At 41.1% G+C, this 23,960-nt stretch overlaps 1 protein-coding gene and 1 long non-coding RNA gene across 6 annotated transcripts in view; one reads left to right on the forward strand and one right to left on the reverse strand.

The window, feature by feature from the left end:
• Positions 1–23,960, forward strand: part of lpp (LIM domain containing preferred translocation partner in lipoma) — a 148,059-nt gene that overhangs the window by 109,109 nt on the left and 14,990 nt on the right. For all 5 annotated transcript variants that reach the window (XM_030433322.1, XM_030433323.1, XM_030433321.1 and 2 more), the window contains one exon: positions 10,642–10,811. In XM_030433322.1, coding sequence (XP_030289182.1) covers positions 10,642–10,811 — 170 coding nt within the window. The remainder of the gene's footprint in view (positions 1–10,641; positions 10,812–23,960) is intronic.
• Positions 13,658–21,299, reverse strand: LOC115591361 (uncharacterized). The gene is made up of 2 exons (XR_003985947.1): positions 21,141–21,299; positions 13,658–13,896 (listed from the first exon to the last, which is right to left on the reverse strand). It is a non-coding gene; the product is annotated as an uncharacterized LOC115591361 (long non-coding RNA).

The raw sequence follows: 23,960 nt of genomic DNA on the forward strand, positions 1-23,960 counted from the left end.
ATTAATGTTACACTCTGACTCTGATGTCACAGGGAAACTTTTCATTAGACTCAATGAGGCTCCATCTGTAGCTCATAAGTTACACAACATCATTATGCTCTTTTACAACAAATTCAGTCCAGCAATTACACCGGTCACGTCTTTGAAGACTTTTTCTGTGACAAAACCGGCACATAAAAAGCAGCCGTTGTCAAACGCGAGCGCCTCTCAAACTGTAAAAAACCTGAAAATGATGCACTATAGAATAACGGCTTTTCTTGCGAGAAACCCAGTTTGCGAGCCAGAAATTCCTCCTATGATTGAAGCTTCTTTGAAAAGCAACTGATTAGTCCTGATTTAGAGTTCCAGATTAGATTTGAGTAATCTGAAAGAGCCTTTTCTCCAAATGTCATCATCCGTCATATTTAATCCACTTAGGTTGTGCGTAGGTGTACTGTGTTTGTGGAAATCTAATAAGACACAGCTACTCAGCTCGCAGTACAGATGCCTTGGCATTTGTGCATCAGAGGAACTTACAATATTTTGTCATCACTACATTTCTGTCAACCAAAACCAGGACATAAAGCTAAATAATTGAAAGGATGAGATGCTTTGCATTATTTACAATTAGTGGTGATGATACTTATGCAGTGTGGTTCATTCTGCCGCAGAGAATCTGTTTTTATTTCTCCTTTAATTCCAAAATGACAAGTTGAGAATTCCTTCATGTGATACAAGACTTTCAGTATTTCACTGTATAGAATTAAGAAAGAAGTGAAATTTTAATATCCAATCAATATTTATACAGAGTGATTTTCCAGCGGGATTTCTGAGCCGTGGCATAAATGTTTCTGTAATGTTATTATCAGATGGTGGGGAGACAGTCATTGGAAATAAGCAGAGAGATTCATTTGGGCATACTGTACTCCATGCAGGACTCTTAGCTGTCGGAAAAGCCTCTCCTCCTGGTTTGAGCTCGCCTTTGTTTTATGATAAGAGCCGGAGAAGAAAAAGCGGGCTTTGCCATTTTTCCTCATAATGTCAGCTGGAGGAGCCCTCATAATTTATAAGACACCTCACATGAAATGTTCATGAGGAATCTTGGAAGAGATACAAATGGCAGTGTAGCTCCAGTAACAGTACAGGCCAGAGGAGTCGGAACAGATCAGCTAAGGTAATTGGGTCAGAAAAAGTTTAGGTTCACACAGCACGCTCTTGTGGAGCTGCCTGCCTTTCTTTATAACACATCTGAGCATCATAACTTAATGTATTAATAGGCTTCCAGTTTAGACAGCTTTGTGCATTGTCTAAGATACTCTGGTGGAATTCATTTGCATATTACTGAGGTCGCCCTCAGCAACCTCTTAGGAGTTTGCTTTTAGATGTGTCTCTACATGTCATAACAAGTGGGATGTGTGTCAGAGTAAAACCTTTCTGCTGGCTTAAAAGAGACGCCCCCCACGCCCCAACCTCACTTCCCCACCACGCTCCACCTCCACAGTCTCCGAATGCCTTCGGCCAAGCGTCTCCCCCAACGCAGATAACTGTTTCTACTTAGTGTATGAAGGTATACCTTTAAAGTCAAGTTCATTTTTAATGTTCATTTGGCATTTATACTCAGAAAAAAACTAAAATCTTGTAAACATGCAGGTGCAATATGATAACACATTTACATTTACAGACATCATCATACATAAAATGAAATATGATGGGCTTTACATAAAACTGTAGACCAAAGATCTTTACATTTTTAACACTAATTTTTTTTTTTTATGTAAATGTTCAATGTATTTGCATTCTTCAGTTATTCTCCACTGTTCTCTGTTGTTATCTCAGTGCTTTTTCAGCCATAACTCAATTAAAATACTTTTTAGAGTTCGCTTTGTAAACAATGTTAATAGTTTACCCATCATTTGGTAGTGTTAGTATTTTTCTTTAGATCATTTAGATAACCACGTAGGTGTTTTTAACTAGTGGGATTAGCCCGTCAGCTAGCCTAGCTGGCTTGCTGAAAAGCTCTGCATATACACATTAAAGGAGAACCAGTCACACTTTTCTCTGTTTTTTGATTCAAATCCCTCACCCAGCAATGAGGTCAGAGCTTCACTGCTTGTTCTCACAAGGCGGTGAACGTCAGTCACTATTATTTTAGGCAGCTCTTTTCCTGCAGTAATAAATTGTACGTGATGTTACCACAGTAACCACATGTTTTACTAAACCAAACAGGACTCAAATCTGAAGGATTATAACATAAAGGTGCAATGCGGGAGAATTGGCCGTCGTGATTACACACTCCCAACAAATATGGGCAGTATATCAACAGAGAAACTGCTAACTGCTGCTGACTGTATTCTGATTATACATTCATGACTGTAGCTAGAGTTAGTTTGTTGTGTAGATAGTCAGACTACGAGGGTAATGTTGGTGTTCACCCCTCTAGTACAGGAACTTTGGATCGCTGGGGCTAGCGGGTTAGCATGCTACTGTGACTTCAATCAATAGCCATTCAACAAAGTACTCAGACAATTTTTTCATTTTTTAAACTAAAATTCTAAGATATTGCACCTTTTTAAGATGTAAAAAAACTAAAAACAAACAGTGATATGAAATTAAATTGTGAAATAAAAATGAGTAATTCATTAAAATACGATAAATCACAACAGTGCATGTACTCTACTTTTGACACAAACAGGCAGTTGAATGGCTGAATTCAGTTTTGTCCTTTACAATGCGACCACAGCTCATTTTAGTTTGAACCTGCCTGCAGCTTTTTTTCACACAGTAATCTTCTCATGGGCTCTTTAGCTCGAGGAGCCTATTTCCGCTTTCACTATCAGAGGATTTCCTCCAATCACAGTGGCTAAGTGGTGCCTCTTTGTTGTGCTGTGCTGTACTCTGTGAGTGTAGATGTATGTTGCAACAATCTCTATGACACAGAAGCGCATAATGCGGCTGGAAGGAGGTCAGCGACCACCCAGGGGCAGGAGGGGAGGGGGATCATATGAGGCAGTCTGGTGACATGGCAACTAGTCTAAAGCCCATGCATCACTATACCACCTACAGTGGATTATAATGTATGACTGCAAAAGACTAGATTATACAACACAATAGCCACGGATGATCCATCATAGCTGCCTTTCAGAAGAAGAATGCAGTATGTATGTCAGTGTGAGGCTGCTGATTTGACTTCCAAGACCCTTTTTTTCTTATGTAAATAATGTTAACCGCTTTGAATATACAAATTTGTCAGATTCTATAAATTCTACAAACACCCTCAGCTTTTCAGTGTAAACTGTGTAGAATTCTTTTATGAATGAGATCCCAGCAGGTTTTCTGCTATGTCATCACCTTGCGTGTAATGCTCACATGGTGTTTTCGATACTTATATTGCTCTCTGCTGCAGGCAGCGAGGGCAGTTCTGTAAGGCATGAAGTAGTGTTTTCGGTGTAGTTTATGGGCCCTCTTTGCCACTTTCCCCCTCTCATTATCTTGTTCCAGCCCTGCCGCTGACCTCGCAATGCTGCTTTCTAGTTTCTCAGCTGATGCAGTGTGCCAGCATGGGACTTCTCTTCCCTGCGACAGAAGCTCGCTTTTTTTGGCAGCGGTTCACGTGAGGTGACCAACCCCCTTCCCTCACTCCCTCCCTCCCTCCCCTGCCCTCCCCTCCCCTTCCTCCCCCGCCAGGCTCGGCGCTTGCTATCCTGCCTCGTTGAGACAGCTCCACTGAGGCTTGCAAGATCAGCTGCCGTGCGAGCCCAGCTGAGGCTTCCGGGCACTCACGTTGCTAGATTTCATTTGTGAGTGAGCGTTTGACCTCAGGAATGAGTAGACATCCGCATGCTCATGCACGCAAACGCATACATAGTTACAAGCACACGGGTGCGCACGGATGAACAGCATACAAACACACAGACCTCTTTGAACATGCAGCTTGCCCAACATAGTCCGCAGCACACACACTCACCTGTTCCCCTGCCTTTCCCCTCTCTCCCTCCCCTCTCTGTTTCACCCTGTTCGCCAGCCCCGCTCGCTGCCTGGCACCCCTCCACGCCGCTCCTGCCAACCTGCTTCTAAAACATGTAACCTACACTCAGTCCCCCTCATTCTGCCGCCGCGGGCCCTGACAGGCCGAGCGGTAATGCTTAGTGGCACAGGCTCGCCTATCCTCCATCCTCCGCCATCGCCGCAGCAGTTTTGCAGATTGCTATTTGCTGACATTGGGAATGAGATTAAAGGCAGGGGTTAGGAAAGAGGCATTCAGAGATTGAAATGCAGCGATGACAGCTATTTCTCTCATCATCCTAAGGCAAATGAAGGCCACAGCATTGTCGGTCTACACGGAGGGCAAGCTGAAGCAACAAAGTAGATTAACCTAGAGGGGGGAGAGATGAAACGGCGCACAAATCGTGGCCTCTGGCAGTTCAGTAGCCGGCAGTTACGCTCCTAATGTGTTCGACAGACTTATTTTCTGCTGTTAAACACTCACCGGCCTATTGTTGATGTCTTTAATTAAGTGTGAAGAAGTTATCACAACTTCATGTCTTTATCTGGCCCACCTTTTTTAGGGTGTTCCCATAAATGAATGCTGTATAATTCAAAAAATCTGAAGTAGAGCAAGATAATTAGTCATAGCCACATCTGTGTTAGTTATGATTTAATTCCTCCCTCTGAGCATTGTTGTGTTGTTAATATTGAAACACAACATCTGCAGTGGATAAATGTGTTTTGTGTTTTTTACCACCATATCTATCGGATATTTTAATCCAAGCGCAAAACTTTAGATGAAGTCCCAAAATGGATTTTGTGGTTCTTTTATTAGTTTTGGATACGAGCTACTGTTGCTGGCTTTGCCTTTGGGGTTTGCAAGGGTTGCACCAGCAGAATTGTATTCTTTAGTAACATAGTGTGAAAAGTTTGGTCTCCCACAAAAAAGTTCCTTGCGATCCTTCTTTACATGCACGATCTTTGATTTCTGACGATGTAAGATCAAATTGAGCTGCAAGTGTGCTCCCTCTCTGCCTTTCATGCTGCTTCAATATCACGGCGTGGAAAAACAAAGAAGGCAAAGACTGAGGGAAATCTGAAGCGTTCTGCCACTCAACATCCCCCATTCCCAAACAACAGCGTCTCACTGCCACTACAAATACATTAGAAATCAATTATTTATGGAACAGAGTCAGGGCCTCTTTAATCTTTTCCTTTTATCCAATTAAATTGTCTAACCATTCTAAGCCTCTATAGCTCACAGGGAATGTGCTTCTTTAAAAAAAGAAAAGAAGAAAAGATTTTCTCTTCAGTCCTTCTTTTGACTTTCGATGTAACAGAGAAGAGACACTTCTGAGGGTTGAGGAATGAAAGGAAAGAAAGTGAGTAAAGTGTAAATGAACTCCCCCTCCCGCCCCGTCACCATTGCATTGGTTCTACAGGAACTATTTGAAGTTTTGATATTAAGACTCTGGTTCCATTCCCCGTGCAAAGGGACGCTGGGGAGCAGCGAGGCCTTTCATGATTCCTTTATGCCCAGCTGAAATAGTTCGAAAGTATTTGCGATCATCTCCACTGGGGTAAATACGATGTTACTTCAATTGCTGTCCTGTATTATTCAAGAAGTCAATTGAAGTAGTGTCTGAAAATTGAAAATGCTTACTTCCGACGCAGATGTGCGAAATTATTGATGTGAAGCATTGTAAAACACTGCGCCCTTTCTCTCTATTATCATACAGTAAGACTGTTAGAGAAGAAAAGTTACAAGCTCACTCAGAAGCTTCACATTTTTACGCCCCGCAATGAAAGCCATCATAGTAAAAGTGTGCTTCAGAGCTCAACGTGTTGTGATATATTTAATGAAATCTTGAGACTCAAGATCATGTTTAATTCTTTCAGTACATGTTGGATAACTGAAGTCTTAAAATGTTGAAGAGTTGATTTGGAAATTGACTTTATTGACAACAAATTGGATGATACATTTATCGAATACCAAACATTCCCAACCTGTTTTTGACTGGTCATCATTCATAACAGAGGACATTACTTTGGGCTTGTGAAAATTTAAACGGGCAGTTGCTACTTTCTGACATTCTGACAGTGGAAATATGTTTACATTTGCAGATAATATAATAATTAAAATTGGAAAAAGAAGTGCCAAAACTAATTAATAATTTATTTTAGTTCGAGCCACTCAGTATATTTAAATTTTTTAATTACCTCTCTATATTTTAGCTTTCATTGTTAGTGCAGGCTTCACCATTCCCACAAATTGTACTGGGCAGCTGCTTTTTCTGTTATTTTGTGGACTTAAGCTCCTTGATAATGAAAATAGAGCTGAGCTATTCATTAGTAAATTCCAACCTAAGGTGAAATATTTGACATGGGATGCCAACTAGATATCAAGCACCAGCATCTCAGACCACAACAGATGAGCACATGAACTCAAACTGCTCAAAGAAACTCAAATCAAACTGTAAAACCAGCCAGTGCTGATCAAATACAACGAAATCCTCTGTCACTGCGTAGTCTTCATCTCACCTCAAATGTTTGCAGAAACATATTTTATTGCACCTGTAATGTGAGAGCGTTTCTCACCAGGACACCATGTTGATAACAGACATGCAAGTTGTTGTCTGCTGCTATATTAATGTTTAATCTAAACCGTTGAGCTTCTCTGGGGTCAGATTTTGAAATGTGAATATTTGCTGGATTTCTTGGGGTCTTTTGACAAACAACAGAATGTCTTGATCCATGTTCAAGTCTCATCTGATCATCTGCATGATGGCAGACTGTGACCTGGGATGAAACAAAATGAGTTATTACTTGACAAAAGAAAAGACATTAAAGCTGAAACGACGAGTTATCTGATTGGCAAGATATTAATTTGCGCTTGTGGATGAAAATTCTCTGGTTGCAGCTTCTCCATTGTGACACTACAGGTTTCCTTTGTCTTCTATTATAGAAAACTGAATATATTTGGATTGTGGTCTGTATGTCAGAAAGAACTGGCTGTCTAAATATGTCAAATTGGATTTTAAGAGATTATGATGAATATTTTCTTGTCCATATGATTGGTCAATTAGTTGATAATGAAATTAAGAGCTGCGGCCCTAATTCATTACAATGAATAAAAATAACAATAATAATAATAATGATAATAATAATAGTAATAACCTTATAAAGCATGCAGTAGTTTGAGGGTCAGCTGTAAACGGCCTCAGATCTGCTGCTCTTCGTTAAATGATCATGTGAGCTCGTGGCTGCTGCCTACACAGCACGTCACAACATGTCTGTTGGAATGCATACAGTCTATGATACATGTGTCTGTATTTGTATATATACTCGTCTACATGTGTGGCATGTCTGGCGCAAAGAGATTTTTTTTTTTCATTGTGTACATTTGTGTGTGTGTGTGTGCGCGTGTGTGTATAGTGTATGCACAGTCGCGCACAAATAGCTCCTGAGGGCCCTCGCGATCACAGACTGCCAAAAGGAAAAGGATTTCCGAGAGGTTTCCTTCTCGCTATTTAAAGTGGGAGCCCTGTGGGACATGTTTGGCATTCTCATCCACTCACTGAAGATGGCCTGTGATCTGAAGCCACTAACAGGCTCAGCATGCTTCGTCTCTGTCTCTCGCTCACTCTCTCTCCCTTTCTCTTTCCCTCTGGCTCTCTGAAGTGATTACCCTGCTTGTGATTCCACTGACACCCACATGTCCCCCCGAGACGTGCCTTCACTAGTTTGTTTAATCTGCCTCCCTGTACAGTAGGTAACGCAGCCATAATTGAGGTGTGGATAGGGCTGTGGGAACAGATGAAACCAATAGCAGGTTTTATGGAAACTTGTCGGAGCCATAAGTCAACGTGGATGACAGCAGCCGCTAAATCAACATACGAAAATGCTGCTGTGATAAGAAATCAGAATGTTAACATCTCAGAGTCTTCAACAGCAATTTGTCAGTCCTTTGTCTCTTAATGTGTCCCCAGTCGATAAACAACCAATCCTGCAATAACAGAATCACAAACATCAGTGTCTCAGTAAGGTTTTCGGAACGTTGCTGGAAAAGTTGTGTGTGATCCAGTCCTTTTGTTAAGCAACTTTTCTCAGTTTCCACAGCGGCTGACAATAAGATAATGAGTTATCTGAGATTAGAATACCATTAGCGGGCCTCTCAGTCGAGCAGATATTTGATCTCAACAACATATGACTTCCAAAAGTTGTGCTGATACCTGAGACAGATTCAGCTTTACACTCCGTTTGAATTTTTTGATATGAAAACAGAAAGTGGAACTGTGAAAATGCAGGCATCAGATACTCTATCTCCCCCCGGTTAGTGTCTCGCCTCTGTCTGTAACACGCTTGAACTGCTCTGTTCAGAACATACAGGGTGTCAATCATCTCCCAAATCAGCCTTTAGATGAAGCACAAAATGAAAAGGAACAAAAAAAATGATCTATACAACTGAACTTGAATTAATTAAATATACTGTATCATGCTTCCTCTGAGAGATTGCATCTGTCCTCAGATGTGTAAAAAATAAAACATTCTGAGATATCTTTTTAAACCCTATTATTGTAAGATACCAGTAATTAAATTGACAGTGTTATTAATTGGGTTGAAGATAAGTTGCATTGAGTCGAGGACATCTTAAACTCAATTAAAGATATCTCCAACTCAATTAAAGATATCCAAATGCCATGTCCCGCAATATGCAATCAGGCTCTTTCTGGCGCAATAGTATCAGTTCACTTGTGCCCTTTTTACAAAGACTCGGTTGTACTTCTAAAGTTTTCTTTTTATCATTTAAAGCCCAATTTTTTTTAAATAGATGTCACCCGTGTCACACTTTGGTGATGTGTATGGTTTCTTTAATGTCGCATAATTATAGTATTTAATCCTTCCTTATCCAGCGTTTGAAATAGAAAATGAAGATTAGGCACTTCTGACATCAGGAAATCAAGCATTTAAAGGGAAAGTTTAACATTTTTGGGACAAGGTAGTGTGAACTGATGCATGGGCAACATCCTGTGGTTAAACTATTCCACAGCAAGTCGGCAGCCTGTCGGAGAGAAAATGAACAGCAATCAATGGAGGCAGGTGGCAGTAACATTCACATTCACACATCCACAGCAGGATATAAGCTCTTTAATGTGTGGTTGCGAAACAATTGATTATTAAGCAGGATGTTGACAGTGGCGGTTCTAGACCGGTTTTAATAGGGGGGCCAGGTTGGGGCCGACTTTTTTGTTAGGGGGCACATACAACCCGGGAAAAGACAAATCCCTCATTCAGATAAGGGATAAATGGGACTTCAAACAATGTTTATAATTTCAACAACTTTGATTGGGTAGTAAACTGCTGAGACACTTTATTTCCACCTTTCCCTTCAGTAAAAAATCAGTGCAAGAAATCTGTCATTGTATTATTGATGCAGACTCCCTGTCGGGGGGGCCACAGGGGGGTCCAGACTCAGAGTTACGGGGGCACTGGCCCCTGTTGGCCCCCCCCTAGAACCACCCCTGGATGTTGATAAGCAGCAGTGTTGACAATCAATAAGGCTTTCAATCATTTACCAAGCATGAATGCTAAAAATCTCAAACGTGATGATTTTCTGCTTTATGACATTATGTTTTCTGTTCGTCCGTCCCATTCTTGTGAACACGATATCTCAGAAACGCCTGGAGCGCTCTTCTTTAAATTTGGCACAAACATCCAGTTGAACTAAGATGACCTTTAAGATGAACTGACTTGAATTTGGTGGTCAAAGGTCACTGTGACCTCACAAAACACATTTTTGGCCATCTCTCAACATTAAATATGATGATAATGACAAAAGTTAACACATTGGTCTAATATGATAAAATAATTAAATTATGGTATTTTATATCCAAAATGTCAAAGGTCAACTTCACTGTGACCTCAAAAATGTTTTGGCCACTGTTCAGTGTAGCTCAGGAATAGCAACTTGACTGTTGCATGAATCACTCCAGAGCAAAAAACTAGTGGTCTAGTGTGCTGAGTTTATTGGGGTTGTCTCACCCTCGCTGACGGAAAGAAGATACAAAAACCCTGAACAGCCTTCCGTTTGGTTTATCTATTCTTGGCTACTGTAGAAACATAGTGGACCCGACTGATGAGGACCTGCTGTGTGTTGATCCAAAAGGCTCATTCTAAGTTGACAAAACCATAATTCATATATTCAGATGATAATACTCTGTTAACATACACAATGAAAAAATAAATGTGAATATTAAGTTCCGTTCTGCCACTAAATCCTCCACACTGGACCTCTACGGTACCCTCTGTGATGACCAGATTTATTTATTCATTACAGGTTTATGCATTCATCGTGAAAACAGAGAGTTTATTTAGTTTGTTTAGGCATAACTACAAAGTGCACCTTTAATATGATACTACCACCTTGCCAGTCTCTTTGTGTCATGAGACTGTACAAAAAAGGTCAAGCTATTTACTATCATCAGAGCGTCTGCCTCTGCTTGGAACAGAGTCTAACAGTACAGCTCTCCTGCAGAACACGAGAAACGACTGAATCGTTTGAGTCTTTAGTGTTTTCGGTGTGACTGTTGGTTCCCTGATGAATGCTATCCGACCTTAAATATCTTGTGGATTTCTGATGAATCTGCTCTCAGCCTCCCCTCCTCTTCCTCTCCCCAGGGCGCTGTGCCAGCTGTGGAGAGAACGTAGTGGGTGAAGGCACAGGCTGCACTGCCATGGACCAGGTCTTCCATGTCGACTGCTTCGTCTGCATGACCTGCAGCACCAAGCTGCGCGGCAAGCCTTTCTTCGCTGTGGAGAAGAAGGCGTACTGTGAGCCTTGCTATATTGTAAGTAACTTTTTTTGTCCCTCCTCTTCACCTGCCTCGCTTTCTGGTTTTGGCTCAGTCTGGTTATTTGTATGTCCATGTTTCAAAAGGGCACTTTAAGATATCAGGGATGGTCACGTTGGTGCCTGGAATGGTCACACATTTCCACTTCAGGCGACCACATTTCATTTCATCATCGCCTGACGAGTTGCCACTCACCACACACATCTTCATTTCCTCTTTTTCTGTGCCTTTGTTTTGTTTTTGGTCACCAAATGAAATTGTCTCGGTATTTCTATATCTGAAAGTTGCTTCTTGCATGTAGAAGTACAAAGGCATGGAGGATGCTAAAAACAGTGAATAAAGGTCATATTGATAATATTTTTTATGTAGACATTTAGAAATTAATAATATATCTACATGGCTTGTATAAAAGTATTGTGACCCAATAGTATGACATGGTAGTTGGCAGTTTGTGGGAAAAAAACATAAAAATGACTGAGTTCTACAATATGAAATGGCCTGTTTTGTTTTTGCCTGGTGTCAATAGTGATATCAAAACCAAATGTTCAAAGCAGCTGTTCCATAAATGAGCATATCTCCAGATTTAACCTTAGTGATAGTCATAAGTAGTAAACACAGGTTTTTTTAGTCCAGCCGGATGGATTATTAATTAGTTTTCCCTGAATAATGAATCAGAGCTGCATTCATTGTCTTTATAATAGAGGAATTTCAGATATCTCTTCCTCGCTGAATTAGATGATGATTAGAACGTTTTCACTTGAACGTCAATCAGTGAGCTGATGCATAACTATCTGGAGTTACAGCTGATAAGCAGTCAGATATGGTTTAAATGCAGTTAGTTATTAAAGGGTGTCAAAATCATGTTAGAATGTAACATGGTGTTAATTCTCTTTGTGGATTAGATCCTAAAAAAGATTGGGTCTTGTCTGTTTCCTCATTTTTCTTTTTTAAATCACTCTTCTGATCAGAAGTTGACCAGACTGAAGCAATGACTGGCACTGAGAGATCCCAGAAGTTATTTTCGATTTGGGGTGCTTTTATTCCTATTTTACCAAACTGTGACCCGTTTGTCTTGTCGCCCTGTTGCACAACACACATGAAAGTATTTACTTGCACAATATTGTCAGGAAAGACACGTCATCTTGCACGACCACAAGGAAACCATTTGCAGAAGTGTTTCACTTATTCAGTTTCGTTAGAATATGATTCAGTTTCTTCCTCAGTCCAGTTTCTGGATATGACAATAGGGTCCTGGTTTCTTATACTCAGCAATATCATGGGGACATTTGAGGGTCATTCCTGGAAGCTGAGATGGGAAGTCACTGTGCAGTCCAACCGGCCATTACAGGGGAAACTTTGGTTGTAGCTTTAACTTTCGTTTTCGTTCATATTTCGAAATGAGTGATTGTGATTGTCGTTAAATTTGTAAAAGCTTTAACATTTGTATGAGGTCCAAATGAAGTCAGGAAGGAAAATATTATGATCCCTGGATTTCATATGTAAAAGTCTGTTTATGGGTGGTGCTGTGCTTACGTCTTATTATGATGCGCCAGGGATGAGCTGTGTGCAGAGTTGTGCACACAGTGCCACTATACTACTCAGACTGAAGTCCACGGGAGAAAACTCTCATTAGTAACAAGTTGGTGCAGGTTAAGCTGCAGCTTGTTAGCATTACTTGTGCTTTTGTACTGTACAATACGAAGCCTCGTTTTAATCCGCTGGTCCTGTTTTTGTTTTAATACAAACTCAGCACTTCCTGTATCACTTTCAAATTAAAAGCTCCCATGTGTTTCAGTGGAAGGATCCTCTTAATTTCTTAACAGGGTTTTTTGTATTGTGAAACATTACCAGGAGCTTGCGGAAAACTCATTGACTTAAATTGTTATTGTGCAGAATGAAAATACAATGTGTTGCAGTTGCCCTCATGGACTGTAGTGCTTTGACACGTCACATTATGATATTCTCAGGAGCAACTGAGTTTCATCTAGTGGTGAAATTCGGTATAACCAGTCCTGTCTGGTCTTAGGCCTTATATCAGACCTTTTAATTTTTTTTTTTATCAGCCTAACCCAACATGGAGGTATGGCATTGAAACAAAGAAAACTTACCAGACCTCTGCAGCAAGCTCCTCATCACTGCTTAGCGTTAGCAGTACAGGGCTACATTATCCACTACTGTCATAAAACACCTGCAGTTGAATTGAGGCTAATGTACCAGCTTTTGATAGGAAAAAAAAGTTTTTAAGACTGTTGTGAATCAGTGAAGAAGAAAATGTTGTTTTTTTTATGGGCTCCCTGAGGCAGATAGAAGCCACCCTAAAACAAATGTCAGGCAGTTATGTTCCCACGAAAAAGCATTCCTCTTTACACATTAGAGACAAAGCACATGTGAAAAGAGATGATTGTCACCATGCACCTGGTAGCTTGCTAGTAAACACGAGTGAGAGGTTTGCTGGACAAGGGATGACGAATAATGACAATTAGCCTTAGAATAAATCCAGATGTGCTTTTTAAAAAACATCTTGTAATAATCATCATCATCTTTCATTAATCTATGAATCATTGGTTCATAGAAATACATTGGAGCAAACACTGACGGTGATGATTTCTTATACCCATCACATATTAACTCGTACTTATTTTCCCTCAACATCACTTTCAAGAAATGGCTTGATACACACTTTACCAGTAAAGTCTGGAAGTTGAGCCACATGACGTTTAAACCAGTGGCAGGCCATCTCTTAAATCATCCCTTTTCAGAGGCACTCACTGTGATTGTAGTTGTCTTGTCTGGAAGTTCTCCAACTCTGATACATGCGCTAAAGAGGAACGGGATAATTTAAGAACTTTATTTATGCATTTCATCAGCATAAATGTTCTTCTGGCACAAGATCAAAAGGATGGGGGAAATCTGAATTTCTTAATGAAAGTAATTTCTTCTTCTTTTATTCCCATCCTCAGGGTCATACGCCTCTGTACGATTAGAGAATGAACGTGAGAGTTGAGTCTCTGAAGAGAAATGTCATATCCCAGGGAGGGAGAGGGAAACTCAAGTTAGCCTTCAAGTCAGTCAGTCTAGGAATCTGTAAGAGAAAAAGAACGATCGTTATTAACTATGAATTTGTTTTTTGACTGTATTCCCATACTGTCCTTCCTCTTCAGCCTGCCATGTCGTATTGGTAGCCTTTAAAACCCTTGTTAACTCCCTGTTTTCCATCTTGAGTTTCGGAGACAAATCCTGACTTTCATTCCGAAGATAAAACACAAAAAACTTTGAATCCTACATTTCCCATAATCCAACTCAACACGCTGCTTATTTGGACCCTCGCCGCCAGGTTAATTACCATGTAAGTCAAGCTTGAAGCTCCCAATTGGTAACACAAGTTTTTTCTCAAAATATTTGGGGTCTTCAAGTGTAAACCCAGATTACCCTGTTGACGGCACTATGACATCGTCAGGGTAATTTCTTTAGACTTCATCAGATTTTTTAAGCCACAAAAGACGCGATTCACCCGTGTTCAGAGAGTGACTAGTTCTCTCTATGATGACTAAAGAGAACTTGATTTGTACAATTGGTGGAGTTGCCCTTTAAATTCAGATTGTATTACATTTTTAAGATATTCAAAAAATGCAATACTGCTTAGAATATGTATTCTTTATTAACTGTTCAGACTAATACAGTCTCATTTTTACTATTTTTACTAATTGAAACCATTTGCTGACATAGAATAACATTTAATCAATATCTTAATTACATTAACTAATCTGATATAGTTTTATCACATTCGATGCATGTTGGTCCTCTCAAAGTAACAGAAGAAATGCTACATTTAATACATTTCTTTAATGATTAATTATAATTATTTAAACCATGTTATTATAGTTGTGAGCCTTAACTCGGTGAAACTCATTTTACATTACGTATATTTTATATTTCCCATATGTTGTGTTTTGTAAGTGTGAAATAGATTGGAACACCCTCTGGCAGTGTATCACATCTGATGCAGAACATCTTACAGGTATAACAGGTGCCTGAGGAAACTTACTGTGTGTTGAATCTGTATAATGATATGCAAACATCTATTAATCCCTTTGCCAGGAATTGCAGGAATACATTTTGCACGCCACGCTGATTGCCATCCAATAAAGTTTTCTGCCATGTATCAAAGTAGGCGATCAGCAGCCCCCTTATCTCGTCTGAGACTTTACATATTCTGTGGAACAATGCCGACATTTGTATTAGCGAGATCCATCTCTTCCGCCGGCTGATTTGCCTCATTCAAACTGTTTGTCTAGATATCATTAATTCCTTTTAGTAATGTGCAGGAACTCACCCACAGCTGTTATCGTCACCGGTCTACTTCCTGATTTCACGACCTGCTATCTCTCTGTCTAACCAACCCCAGTCACACCATTGGCCCACAAATTGCAGCCTAGCAGTGAGCCTTTGTCCTCGGCACTTGCCTGGCTTCCCTGCACAGAGGACTAATCGCTGCCTATTTGAATACGCAATGATGTTGATAAACTCCACAGACGTTCAATTAATGTCTCGTTTTGCATGGAGTGCTTTAGAATCGCATTAATGTGACAACACTGGGTCACCATTGTTTCTTTTTCCTTGTCTGATGTGTCTGCCTGAGCTGTCCCACAGATTTACCCACTCCATGTTTGCACACATGATAAGACTTAATGAGTGTGTGTGCAAACAGCACCCAGTGAGCCCGCCATCATTGTTACTGAGAGACAGCAGTTTTGAGTTTTAGTGCCACTAAGTGTTTTCCAAGAAAGCTCTGATGTGAAACATTTTCCAGTGGATTCAAAGTATTGCTGACTGTATGTTTTCTGCAAACTGGAACAAATTAATCGCGGGGCATCTGGAAATTTAAAAACATAAAGGGAAATCCAGTGGGGTCGGACGACATTACAAAAGCATTTTCCACAACAGCCAGGCATTTTAACTGTGTCTCTCGTAATTGGAGATCCAATTATGTAACCAGATGTGCGATGAACTTTATAGTGTGTTTTCATGTGTTGATCCTGAACCTGAAGTGCCGGTCAGTTGCTTCATCTTGCACTATCGCCGTGCAGTAAGTAGAAGGTTGAGGGCTTTTTTTTGTGCATCTTTAAAGGTTGCAACCTCAGACAAAGCTCACTGAGAGCTGACATGCGAGCTGTAATACATTTAAGAGAAGTGCTCCACTTAAGAGGAAAATGCTGTAAAGTGAAAGGCCAAGAGTACACTCAGTGTGTCAGCTTCAATGTGAACAAAGCAGCGACACCACCGATAGTGAGTAATGATAGTGATATGAATAACATCCAGGTATGGTGTTGTTTGTGCCCCATTGTTTGTAATTGTCGCATTTTCAGTTCAATTGTTAAGAAAAAGACATGAAAAAACCCTTGTTTTTAATGCTAAACTTGATCGTTTTGATTTTTCCAGTATTTACATTCTCGATTACTTTTCAGTAGCAACACATCCTCATACCAAAACAACGGTAAAGGTCAGCTGAATAAACATTTTACTGTTCCCAAACAGAAACACAGCTCACAGTACTAGTGAGGGGCGTAGCGGACCTTCTCGGCATGGTCGCAGTTGGTTTGGTTCGGTTTAGGAAAACATTGTGGTTTGAGTTTAAATTAATATGCAAGTTGTGGTACTTTAAGTGGAAATAGACAACCTTATTGCTTTTACTTATTCTGAAGCATATACTGATGGCACAGTGCCATGGTAGTAGAAAAATGACACCATCTACAGAGTCCCTGTAGACCTTGCGTTCACTATGCTTTTTGCTCTGCCACCGTTCCCACAAAAATCAAGGTGTAATTACACCACAAAGGAAGCACATCTGCCATTGCGTAACTAGAATAGGAGGAGGAGCAGGCATTGTAGTCACTAGCAGGTAACTGTGGAACAACTGGAATAACTGGAAACTCTACATTGCAAAAAGAAAAGGAACCCTGCTGATGGAGGAGGCAAAGATGGTGAAGAGTGAGAGTGAAAGGAACCGTGGTAAAACAAGAGTGAACGGACGGGCATCGCCTTGATGGAGAGCTCCGGTGTTGTGTCTGTTCCCAGTTACCAACAGGACTCGAGACAGTTAAACCGGCATTCTTCCTCCTAGATCATTAGTAACAAAACCTGCATATTCATACAGTGTTTCACTCTGTCTTTTTATAGTACTGAGATCAGAGTTTAATGGTCAAATTGGGATCTGTACAGTTGTTTTTTGCTTAAGACAGTGGCCAGGCAGTAGCCATGTTGCTAACGCTGTCTTTGCAATAGCAGCTGGAACAGTGATACCACAGGGAAACTATGTACTCCTAAAGTTACACACAAAACTTAAGTTTAATGTGTGATGTGACTTGATAATCATTCGAATAGTCAGCTGAAATAACTAAACGTTGAATTTTGGTAACAAAGCTTCATGTAATCAGTTACTGTTTATGGCTGACATCAATGAGACACAATTACAAAGTTCACTCTGCTACCACCATGTCTGAGCAGTATGAAGCTACTGCCAATGTTATCTAAACTATCTATCTATCTTTTATTGTGAAGGAACCACCATTGTTTATGAAAATCCTGCAAAGGAGTTGTTGAACAAGTCAAGAGCAGCAACTCTGGCTGTTGTCATGTGGAAAACAATTTGAAAAGCGTAAAATCAGTTTGCAGTGACGATTATTAATGACTGACTTTAATTGACGCATCTTCAGTTTGTTTGGCTGCTCTATAAACAGATACACCAGTTCCTCTTCTGTTGTAATTCTAACGAAAGAGCTGCTCAAGGAGAGCTTCCTGTTGTATCTAACTTCACTTGCTGATGCCGACAAAATGTCAACTCATGGATCATTTCTTACTATATACACTTAAGTAAAAGGAACTATGACAGTTTTCATAGAGCATGATTTGAGATAATTTAAGACATTGGTGCGTCTTCACAAAAAAAACAAAAAACGAGTGCAGCAAAGTTAGTCATTGTGTTCTAGCAGCCATTATACCTTCTAGATAGTTCAGGCATAAATGTTCTTAGTTAGTGGGATTATAGAAGTCACCACATCCATTTGAAATTGTACTTTAGATATGAATAGCAATTTTCTGTCTCCTTTCACTTCAGGAAGTCTAACCACGAGAGCGTATTAGTTAACAGAGCTGAGAGCAACAAGGACTCTCCCTCTATCTGATAGCTCAGCTGGTCTTTGAAGAAGTTCAGCATTGGGATTCAGTGTCACTGAGGTTAATTGCTTACACAGGGTACCATGCCTGCTCTTCTTAAGTCTATTCTGTGTTGTGCATGTCGGCCTTGTTACTTGGTTTTTGGCAGATTTCCGCAGCATTCCCACAGCCCAGGTAATTTACTTTAAAACGGCTGCTTAGCTGCCCTTTGCTTCGGGCTCTACACTGGTAAACATTTCATTCAATCTGCTTAACTGACTCCCCTGAATGGTGAAACGGTTGCAGACAATGCTCAGTTCCCTGTTTGAGGCAGAATCACATCCCCACTTTCCTGTTCATACGACCACTTCCCATGAATGTAGATCATCCAAAGTGCAAACAGTTTAAGTGAGCTGTAATGAGACTCGTGTACACCAGAGTTTCAAAGTTTTGAACTAGGTGGCTGAAAGGGTCCCTCTGTATTTTGGAGTAGTCTTTCATGCTTTTAGGTTTTTTGAAAGTCCCCTTTAGAAGTAGATGTTAGATGTGTTTTTTTGTATGAAGGGATTGGAAAATAATGTAATATTTTGTACATGGTGAACAAAATAGAGTACAATGGTTCAACCAGAATAACAACTGAAAGGGCAAAAAGAGACAAAATAATAGTTGAACGAGAACATAAAACGTCAGCAGTTTTCGGTAAAATAAATTGAAAGCTGAGCATCAAAATCTTTGCAGATTTAAATGAGATCAGGTTCAATAAGGACTATAAAAAGCTAACATTAACAGCAGTGTTGCTAATCCAAAATATTCTTAAAGATGAAAATAATGTAAAAAAAAAAGTGAAATAGAAAACAAAGATGTAGTATTGGATTTATATTGTTAACATTATTGAAGGAAAGAAGAAAAACAGGTGATCCCAAACTTCTCAGCGGTAGTGTAGCTAACACAAGGTCACTCCAGGAGCAGAGCTTCATATTGAAAGAGTAGTAATAAAGAGATAGGGATTTGCCCACACAAAAAACCTTAATCTATTTCTGCCTCTTTTGACAGAATTTCAGAGACCACCAAGGTCACGGACGCCAACTTGCTTGAATGTAATTACATTCATTATCTGGTGTTGTACTGCGGCTCTGTTATTTAAAATAAATGGGCTTTGGTCTTATTGCCTTCACTCTACCAAAGATTTTCCATTCTGCTATTGTAAAGGAAGAAGTGCACACAGCGGCCCTGACCTGCCAGTCACCAAGAAACGTTTATGATTGACTGATGAGCTTTGACCTCCCGTGTCTGTTTGTCAGTCTTGGAGCGTGGTGATGTCACTTCTTCTTTGTGTTATTAATTTTCTGATGCAGACACACTTTTCGAGCACAAATCTCTTGTTAGGAATTTCTATTATCAGCTAAGACTCCCGTGAAAGCAAAAGCAGCTTCTTTGTGGGACATGTAGAATGCAAACAAGCGCTGATCTGAAAGAGGTTTTTTTTTGTATTAGTTTGGCATGTTGAAAGTAAAATTCTCCACATTTTCGAGCATGCAAAGTGTTTCATCTTGTTTTCAAAGATTGTTCCAAGAATTGATTTCTGTCATGAAATTGGTAAACTTCATCGATTAATCGATACCGAAAGAATCCTGGGCACCCACTGTGCTTTAATTAATATGCATTTAAACAAACTACAACAAACAATCATCCAAATTTACTCTACAGCAGCATGAACCAATGATTATTTTCAGTACCTTTTTAAGCTAAATTAGTGACTAACAGTTAATCATTTATCACCAGTTGGCAGTTAGTTTTCTGGTGATGGATTAATTGATTAATCGTTATTCCACTTTAACAGAAAAACAAATCATGGTGCTCTATTTCAGTCATTCCCACCAAACAACCACTTAAACCCTAATGAGTATGTGGAAAGGTTGTAGAATACTTCAGCAACTTCAACATAGATAAACACAATTAAATCCACACATAGGAATTGTGCAAATTAGCGTGATACTGATATTAACTACATTGTCACAATAATCAATAAGCTAACTGCACAGCACAGATCTCTCACCAGGCTGTCAGTGGCAACATCTTCATGCCTCTTGTTGTCATTGAGTTCACATTAAATAATGACCTTAAATGTATAGAAGTTGAAAAAAATACTTCATAAAAGTTAATTGTGAAAATGTTGACACGACCCCTCGAACTGCAACAAGGTCAATTATGACTCTTTCTGTTATGGATGTTTTAACCTAAGAGGTTTTGTATTTGTATAAAGAGCAGGATCTTGTGGGCGGAGCCAGCAGGAAGTAACCCTGAAAGCTAGATAACATTTTTGGCATAGTGATTCTCAGTGGACTGCATGGGCGCCATCTTTACGTTCACTATCTAGTACATTAAAATCAATGGCCCCAAAAAACTGGGAGCTTTGCAAAGTCGGCTGCTGAGTGGCAAGAGTCCCTAAAAGAACTTTTATGGATGAACGGGCTCAAAGTAATGGATAAAACTTTAAGCAAATACTGACGCTGTAGGTTGGTGGAAGGCATCGATGAGTTTGGGCCTTTAAAATAATCAGCTGAGAGAAGTGGAGGAGTTGTCGAAGGATCCAGCTTGCATTAAGAAAGTTTACTTGACTAAGATAAAGTAACAGGATCCGCTTTTTGTGGCGTTACTTAACATCTACCTTAAAAATCATTTGAAGTGAACACATTTGGAGTGCGAGTGTTGGTGCTGATGAAGGGGTCCTTGAGTTCATCTGAATGCCAGTGGGGGTACATCAGAGAACCACTGCTCTCAGTGTGTTTACTGAATTTTACAAGTGAGTTCAAACGCACCATGCTCATTCAATCTGGATAGCAAAGGAAAGTTTCCGAGGGCGGCACGGCACCCAGAGGCGACAGGCATGGTGTCAGCTGTATTGGAGCTCCCGGTGATGGATGTCCTCCACAGCACATCATACAGACTCCTCTCCCACCTAACAATGGGATATCCCCAAGAACTCCCCTACAGCCCCTGCTGTCATTGAGAGAGGCGATATACGATACAATACATCCAATCACGGACTGATCCTCTCCCCTCACATCCAGCCACAGTGATGCAGGCGCTACAGCACACAGAGAAAGTTTCTAATATTGCTTCCCTGACAGTAATATAGCTCTAATTAGAAATGACTGCACACCACCCACACACCTGTCACTTCACTGTGATGGATATCCAGGTAGTCAGATCCAGCGGCTTGCAGCCAGCGCGGTGAGTTAAGGGCCCCCACATGCTCATTGTTGTGGCACTGCAGCTCGCCGTCAGCGCCTCTGCACGACTGCGAGCGGCTGCACAGCTGCTGCTCACACTGGGAGAGCTGCCGCGCACACGCCGCACGGCGACGGCAGGTATACGCCCACCTTGGTTTTACTTGTCGTTCGAGGCGCGCTGGTGAACACAGAGCGGGGCTCGGCTTTCTGCTGACTTCGTCATCAAATATTCATGGCTGTCTGCATTAGCTTGCAGAGTTCTAATTGAGTTCTGTATATTCAGACGTGATTAACTCGGTCTAATTCCTCAAAGGAGTGAGCCAATTAGATAGCACTTGCATGAATAGGATTTCACATCTTAGTACGTCTCCAGACTTGCCAAGACAATTATGTGTGTGTATAATTGCGCTGTACAGTGGGTGTGAGCCCACTAAACTCAAGCAGGTCATTATTTCTTATTACTGATCCGCACTACAGGAAATGCAGCTGTCCTATCCATTACAAGAGAGTAAATGAAAAGCATGAGTGTTGTTATTAGAATACACTGTTTGGACAAGAGAGGAGGGAGTGATTCCAAACACCAGGGCCCTCTAAACCTTCCTCATGTTTTTTGTCTAAGCACATTTCCTCCCCCCGAGGAGCGAGCAGGAGAAAAATATCCGTGACCCAGTGCTGACCCACCACAATGTCACTCTAACTCATGGCATGAGAGAACTACTGCCGGGGTCTTTGTCAGTTTCTCTCTGTAACCAGAGCAGGAGACATTGCCCAAAGTCCAGAGGGGTCACATTCTGCTGCGGAGCTGAATTTAAGGCAGAGAGGCAGACAAGCAGGCCGGCCACTTTCTGAGCCGGAGAGCGAGATCAGGCCCCCACTGCCACCTTTTATTCTTTAAAGAAAGGCCTGAGCAAGGCATGATCCGTGCGTCGGCCCTGTCCGTTCGTGTTGGCTCCAGCCTGATATTATCACTTGGCTAAAATAAGAAATGTGCGCGAACAAATAAAGCCGCTCAGCTGCGTGTAATAGAACACATCAATATTTAAATCTCATTTGACACATGCAGTTTTTGTTGCTTTGTCAGAACTCATGTTCTCAAGTGAAAGAAACCTGCACACAGCTGCTGGTGAGAAGGATCGCAGGGCTGAGGCTGCTCGTAAAGCGTCCAGGCAGAGATATAAACTAAAATGTAAGAAACAAATCAGGATGGGACGCTCTGGCAGGATGCCACCCCATTCCTGCATGCGCGGGTCGTCCATAACCCAGTGTGAATTTATTACATGGACAGACAGATGAGCTGAGAAGGGGGGGGGGGGGGGGCATTCCAGGTCAGAGGGACCAAAAAACCTGGGCGCACTCGTCCTGACTGACTGGCGTGCACACAGATGAGTGTCACGAATGCTGTGAATTATACAGCTGATAGTTTCAAGGTCACTGATCCTCGGAGTTACCAAACCATTAGGAGAATCACTTTCCACTGCGTGACATGCTCGCTCACACCCACACGTAAACAAATCACACACACACACACCTCAGTCATCCGCATCCAGGCAGCAGAAAAGACTCGAGTGGGTGATTTACATAACACGCTTATAAATGACAGAATTTTGTAAAGGAGTCAAGTCATGTTAATATAGCCTCATATGCTCGCACTGTTGCCCCGATGCTTCGAAACTGCTCAGACAGATGGACGGAGTCAGGATGCCAGGGAGCGCCGGTCACTGGAAAGCAATCACTGATATGTAAAATCAAATTTAAGTTGGATATCAAGGTGCCAGGGATGGGATCATGCGAGTCGGACCTCGGGGAGGGGAAATAGCAGGGGGTTGTTCACTTGTTAACCTTCGCAGGAGGAGGTGGGAGAGATGATCATGATCACTGAACCCAACCAGCTGAAAGGGAAACTCGGCTCTCCGCACAGACACACACACAGTTACACACAGACCTCTCCACCTCCCTGGCCTGAGCAGACCACAGATCAGGGAAGGGTGGTGCTCCCACAATCCCCTCGCAAATGTGTGGAGATTTAAATGAGCTCCCAATCTCCCTCAACCAAAGCAGATTTCTGGCATTTTCCACAGGCCAAGACCTCCATGATTTGGCTTAAGAATGTGGAAAACAAGCTCTTTAACCCCGACCACAATAATCCTATCTGTTGCTTTGTCGGATGTGCTTTCTACTGACTGACGGTGTCTCCGAAAAACATCTTCATTACTGTAAGTTTGGTACGTCTGCTGCATTTTTCTCCCACTGGAACAAATATCACTGATGCTGCTGTGTGAATGCACAATTAGGATTCAACGCAGCGGCATCACTTTCTGGAAACACTGACATGGGGACAGTTTTGCCAAATCCGCTTTTTAAATATGCATGAAGAGAAGCTGGTGCCAAGTCAGCTGTGAGTGAGGTAACTTTGCGTCTTCCTCGTGAAAATAGAAGAGACACACAAATACGCTGTAAACTGAAGTCTGCTGGGAGCTTTACAGCCACGACCTTTGCATTCATAGTCTCGTGTAGCGAAGGATTTAGACGCATTCTATAAACAAATGGAGCGACAGTGGAAAAAGTAAAACATCAACGAAAAGAGTGAATCCTCTCTGGTGTATTTCCGGCATCTTAATGGAGGTTAAGTGGAGCTTAGCACATCTTAAAACTTCTTCTTGATGGTCAGCGAGCAGCAGGTGTTTCACTTTAAAAGATGGAATTTGTGGACGCACAACATAACGGCATCACCTCAAAATAAAATGCAACCCAATTAAAAACT

Source organism: Sparus aurata, chromosome 11, assembly GCF_900880675.1.
Source record: "Sparus aurata chromosome 11, fSpaAur1.1, whole genome shotgun sequence".
NCBI lineage: Eukaryota > Metazoa > Chordata > Actinopteri > Spariformes > Sparidae > Sparus > Sparus aurata.